The sequence below is a fragment of the Poecile atricapillus genome, chromosome 5 (genome assembly GCF_030490865.1).
Source record: "Poecile atricapillus isolate bPoeAtr1 chromosome 5, bPoeAtr1.hap1, whole genome shotgun sequence".
NCBI classification, from domain to species: Eukaryota; Metazoa; Chordata; class Aves; order Passeriformes; family Paridae; genus Poecile; species Poecile atricapillus.
In genome coordinates this window covers 18,583,288-18,589,287 of record NC_081253.1, presented here as the reverse complement: position 1 = coordinate 18,589,287, position 6,000 = coordinate 18,583,288, and the positions used below count along the sequence as shown (strand labels likewise).

At 35.2% G+C, this 6,000-nt stretch overlaps 1 protein-coding gene across 10 annotated transcripts in view; it reads left to right on the top strand.

Moving 5' to 3' along the window:
• Nucleotides 1-1,669: 1,669 nt before the first annotated feature.
• LOC131579529 (sodium channel protein type 1 subunit alpha) overlaps nucleotides 1,670-6,000 on the top strand; it is a 63,198-nt gene continuing 58,867 nt past the window's right edge. For all 10 annotated transcript variants that reach the window (XM_058839615.1, XM_058839611.1, XM_058839612.1 and 7 more), the window contains exon 1: nucleotides 1,670-1,933. In XM_058839615.1, the coding sequence (XP_058695598.1) occupies nucleotides 1,670-1,933 (264 nt within the window). The remainder of the gene's footprint in view (nucleotides 1,934-6,000) is intronic.

Here is a 6,000-nt window from a genome sequence, read left to right as displayed (position 1 = left end):
CATTCCTCCAGTTGTGGGTGATGATCCTGTACACCTGTGTGAAATATGGGGGCGTTTAGCTTTTTTTGGAAATCAAGACATTTGAGTTTGTGGAGACCATAAGCACTTTCACCTGTCTTTCTTGTTTTATACACTATAATTTAGAAACCGCTACACATACATGTTTAGGATGTTGTGCTCACCCTGGCACTACTGATACTGAGAATTTAGTGCTTATTACTTAATATAATTTGGTGACCTTCTTCTTTATTTCCCAGCTTTACTTTTTCTTTCTTCTCCCTTTATTTGCCATCTAATTTCTTATTCTCCATATTGACTTTTGCTTAGTAGAAGTACTTAGCCCGATCTGTATTTGCTTACTTTTCTGCTCCTTTCCCAGTAATCTGTTCTTCCACCTATGTTCTATTTTGCTTTGTTTTCATGTCATTTTATATTTCTAATCCTCCAGAGTTCCTATGCTTTATCTTTTTTGCATTCTTCATTTTCTCCCTTAATTCTTCAGTCATTTACAATCTCCTCTTGAGATTTTTTCTCTATTTCCTTCCTTATTTCCAACTTCTTTCTACAATTCCTGGGGTAGTTTGTCACTTTTTAATTTGTTTCCATGTGTTTTCCCCAATCATCTCTTGTATTCCTGCTTCTCCTTCATTCCATACCTCTAGCTCGTTTCAGTGACTACTGACCTGCCTTGACCCTAGAGTCTCTTGAAAGGCTGACTGATCATTTCATAAGGATATCTGCAATGGGTGGAGACTGCATCTATCTCTACATTCAAGCATAAGGGATATGTGCACAGTTGTGAGCCCAAATACACATTTTTTCTGTATGTCTGGTGTCATCAGAAATTTATTCAGCAGCATGGAAGATGCCAAACCTATAGTCTTAACAGGACTTCTTTTTTTTCTTCTTTTTTTTTTCCTTCTTCCAAACAGGTTAATTTTTGCAATTGCAATATGTAAATGAATATGTATACTAGAATACTTCCAGAATTTTCCAGTTGCAGCTATTTTATAAAGAGCCAGACACACAGCAACAGCTAAACTCAAATAATACTAGGCAATTGCTCTACTTCTTATCTAAAATAATTCCCATACAAAAATTTACTTGGAATCATTACTTTAATATTTTATAATAAGCAGACTTGATTTTTCAAAAATCAAAATTCTGATTTTTCAGTGCTTGTTTTCTGATACTTTTGCTGATCTCAGTGAAATTTTCTGCGTTAGCTCTGCTGACCTGCTCTATTTATAGTTACCAATGTAATGCTGATTGATTCCAGAGGAGGGTGACCATACTATAACTAAAGTTATGAGGAAATAATGTATTTGATTATTCTTAACTATCATACTTTTCCTTATTTGGAGTAAAAGACTATCATAATCCTGAAGATAAGAAACTTATACAGTTTCAGTAATTAGTGTAAGAACAACACAAGGGCTTCTTACAAATTCCAAATCATTAAACTGCTTGCTTTGTCTTTCTTTACATAATTTTCAAATTCTGTATTTTAACAATTCAACATAGCAAAAACAATTGCACTGGAAAATAACTGCTACATCTTTCTTACTAGGTGATTTCAATGTGTTTATTTGAATTTTGTTTTCTACTTTCTTTTAGTATTTTCCTATGCAGAAGAATAAATGGTAATTAAAATGTGCAGGATGAAAAGATGGAGCAGTCAGTGCTTGTACCACCAGGACCAGACAGCTTCCAATACTTCACTAGAGAGTCTCTTGCAGCTATTGAACAACGCATTGCTGCAGAAAAAGCTAAGAATCCTAAACAAGATCGTAAAGACGATGATGAAAATGGGCCAAAACCAAACAGTGATTTGGAGGCAGGAAAAACGCTCCCCTTTATTTACGGCGACATACCTCCAGGAATGGTGTCTGAGCCCTTGGAAGACATGGACCCATATTACATCAATAAAAAAGTGAGTCTAATATCAGTCCTGTTCATATGCCAGTGTTTGGAGTGTGTTATCATGCTTGTTACATTTTCTTAAGTGGATCATGTAGCATGTTACTTCAATATGTTAATTTGCAGCCAGAACCCATTTGCCTTAATGGTTACTAGCTTTTCACCCTTGTCTTTTAATTTACCTCAAAATTTATTTCTTTGATATAAATGACTTTATATCAAAGGAACATTTATATCAAAGCTGAAACATAATATGTGATCTTTTATTATAAGCAATATGTAATATTTATACAAACATGTGGATATGTAATATATATATGCTTTGTGAACTTCTTAGAAATGAACGTACATTCATACTGAGTACACCAAAATTCTCTAAGGTTCTTCAGATTTAAAACTGACAGCATGAACTGATGCATAGAACATTTTGTTCACAGAAATCTGCTTTGATAGCAAATGCTTAAATTTATGGACTCAATAGGAAAACAGATACATAGTAAACAAAAAGAGTGCACAATTGATTTTAAATTTTTAGTGAAACTGACCTTGGACAGGCCTGGAATCCTTTCAGAATGATCTTGTTGCACAGCCTATAAGCAGCAGAAAAAGTTCATGCTTTACAGCTGTAGCTAGATTCTGTTATACTTTAATTTCTAGATTCTGATTGTAAAAACTGTCAATATTAAGATAAGAGTTATTTTGATTTTCACAAACTACTCTGTTCTAAGTGTCTCAGCTTGCTGAATTTCATGTGATTTATGAGTCCTATTTTGACGAGAGAAAATACTGTGTGAAAGAACAATATTTTTATCTCTATTATCTGGTGCCTCTGAAAGGGCCTTTATCTGCCATTCACAGCATATGAAGATTTATCTTTAAATCACAGTTCTACTTTTACAAAGATAAAAGATATGTTTCTATAAAAGCAGGCCTTGTAGAGTTCTGTACTAATTGTGTCTGTTTATGATACAGTATTCTATATAGTTTTATCCCTACCTGCCCACAGCTCATCCTGGACCTTTATAGCCGAGTCAGTCTGTCTTGTGTGTCTGGCAGTGAAAACAGATACATGATAGGTATGACCTATGATAGATATGCCTCTCAGACCCTTTCAGTCCCTTCACGAATGTGGCTGAAAATTTAGTAAATCAACCAGGTCTGGTAATAGAGTTGCAAGAAATACTAGGACAAAAACCAGCTGAACACAGTCAGTCAAGTTTCTGTATTACTTGAAAGTAAGAATCTTTTTATCTGCACACTAAATATGTATGGTCGAAACACATACCCTCTGGAATTCTCTTCTTTCTCCTGAAATCCTCATCTTTTCTCTATTCACGTGCTTTAATCTTGATGGAAATAGAAACAGCCCTGTCTGTCTAAGACAGGGCAAAAATTTCTCAAATGCTTAAATTCTCTCTTTTTTCCTTCCTTCAAGAAGGAAAATAGATGTTCCTAAAAGAAAATTAATACCTATTTCAATTTTTAACCTATAATTTTACTTTAAAATATCTAATTTCTAGATTTTATTATCTAGCTGTACACAAATTCTGGAAATGCTTATGTATTGTTTCACTTGTATTTTGAAAATACTGGCAGCAGTTGATGCTCCTGCAAGTCTTAGAAGGAGAAATAATTTGAGAAAAGGTTGAAGCAGAAGTGAACATCTCTAGGAAGACACATAGGAATGCTCAATGTATTAAACCTCTATAATGTTCAACATTGCAGTTTCTTCTTTACCCCTCTCTGAATCCCACCTTGTAAAGCTAAGAAGTCCATCAGTACACCCTCTCCAATGTGACAGTATGACAACTGCTGCACAATCATTAGAGATGTTATGTTTCTCCCTGGTGAGGCATCTATCTGAAATGTCATGGATCTAATGAAAAACACCAGAATGAAGGAAAATATTTATTTGCAAAAAAAGGTTACGCCAAGTGTATAGGATTTCCAGATGCCACTGTTTCTTCATAGCTCTATTAAGATCACTGCATAAACTACAGCTGATTTGCTGACAGAAAATACCAGAATGTTTGGCTTCCAAACTTTCAAATAGGGACTAACACTGGTCACTGTGTTTATTTGGAAAAGCTGTATAAGAATTTTAAGAGTATTTTTTTTATTATTTGTTTATTATTGTTGGGGTCATGAATGAAGTCATCCATCATTTTCCTTATATGCAAATATTGCGTACCTCCTGCTTTTCTGCTTTTTTTTTTCCCCCTATTCTTTGTTCCAAGATTGATCAAGCTCACTGTATTTTTCAGGCAGTGAATGCTTAAATGGCATTTAGAGTGTTTTATATTCCATCCAAACCTTTTAAACAAAAGGCTTGTGCATGCCATGATTTGATGCATTTTAATAGAGAATAAGACAGAAATAAATACCTATTTTGAGCTGGTTTGAGATCCCTAATTTGTACCTGAGGTAGGCCTGAGATGAAAAATAAAAAAAAAAAAAACTTTTAAGAGAAGAAAAACCAAATAGGTATAATAGTTGTATGGTTTTGTAAGTGTGCTTCTATGCAAAACCTACAAAAAAAGAGAACATATCCATACTAAATACTAATCTGAAGTTGAAAGGAAAAGGAAAATATTGACAATTGCTGTTTAACAGTAGGAAAGCCCATTACAGCAGGTTTACACACTTCGTAGTATTTTTGATTTACACTGTTTCGCAGATAAAGCCTGAAAGCCAGCAGCTGTACCCTTAAAACATAATTATTTTATTGTAAAAGAATTGAATAATGTTCTCCTATACTTGTGATTTCATTATACTGAAATGCTGCTGACCATGGTGGCCAGTAATGCTGGTCTTTAGAACTGGGAAGTTTAGCATCCTAAAGGGTTGCAATGCTCTTTTTTCTTTCTTTCTTTTTTTTTTTTTTTAATCCAAAATTGATTAAAAGTGAATGGGAAGTTCACTTGTGTTTTGTGTTCCACTTCTGTGTAAGTGCAAATCTGTGTGTTCCCAGTATAATAGTGCCTGCCTGTCCATGCTCAAGCTGCCATCACAAAGCGATGTTTGCTTCATTGTCTAGAGAGAAAAGATCAGCTGGAATCCCCTAAGATCCTGACCTGTGGGCATGAATCAAAATCTGGTCTCCGCGGTTTCATACTTTAAGGGCTGGCTCTTCTCCTCTGAAACAAGGCTACTACATTAAAGAGGAGGGAGAGAATAGGTGGAACTAAGTGGGTAAAATTTCACTTTCCTCCTGCTTTGATAGACATATAACATTGTTTGTTGCCACTCCATGCCCTGCCTCTTGCTAGAAGGATCTGAATTATAGCTGTCAGCAAAGATGCCTCCTTTTCTCCTAGCATTTGATGATATCAGTCCCTAATCTGATCAGATCACTAACTCCTGGGTTTCCCAGATGTGTCTTGGGTTGCAAAAAACCCAAAAAGATTCTGGAAAATTGCTTCATTTTATTACACCAGCAAAGGTGAACACACGCTTCATAGTTGTGAAATAATTTTTAAGTGAAAAGTTATAGCAAAGCAAAAAAGTTAAGGACTTGCTGGAAAACGTTGTTTCAAAAGGTAACCACAAACCCAAGAGATGGAAACTTCTCATATGCCATGAGGCTCCTGTCCTAGCTGCTGCAGGAGCTTTTCCAGATGAGCTGAGGACCCAGCTCAATGTATCTGAGCCTGTCTTTCAGAAGGTGGAAATGCAATGGGGTGCACTGACTCTAGACTTCCAGAAACTACATTTAAAGCTAACTAGGAAGAAGGAGAAGAGAAATAAGGTTTGTGGAACTCTTTATTCAGGTTTTCAGAGACCTTATCTTTATTCAGTGTTGACTCCTCTCTTGGCTACATCTTCTCAAAACACTCCTCGTCCTAAGAATTCAGTTTCTGGCTTTATTTCAAATATGGCAGAAAATGGATTGGGTTTTAGGTTACAGATGCAAAAGCAGCAAATCAGGAACTTCCTTTCAGGGAACTCTGAATTTATATTCACACTCGAATACTTTGAGTGTGAGTTGGTTTTGTGCCTTTATAAAAATGAATAAAACATAAGGCCTGAAATTTATACATAATCCTTTATATACAAGCACTCAACTTCCAATTTGTTTAG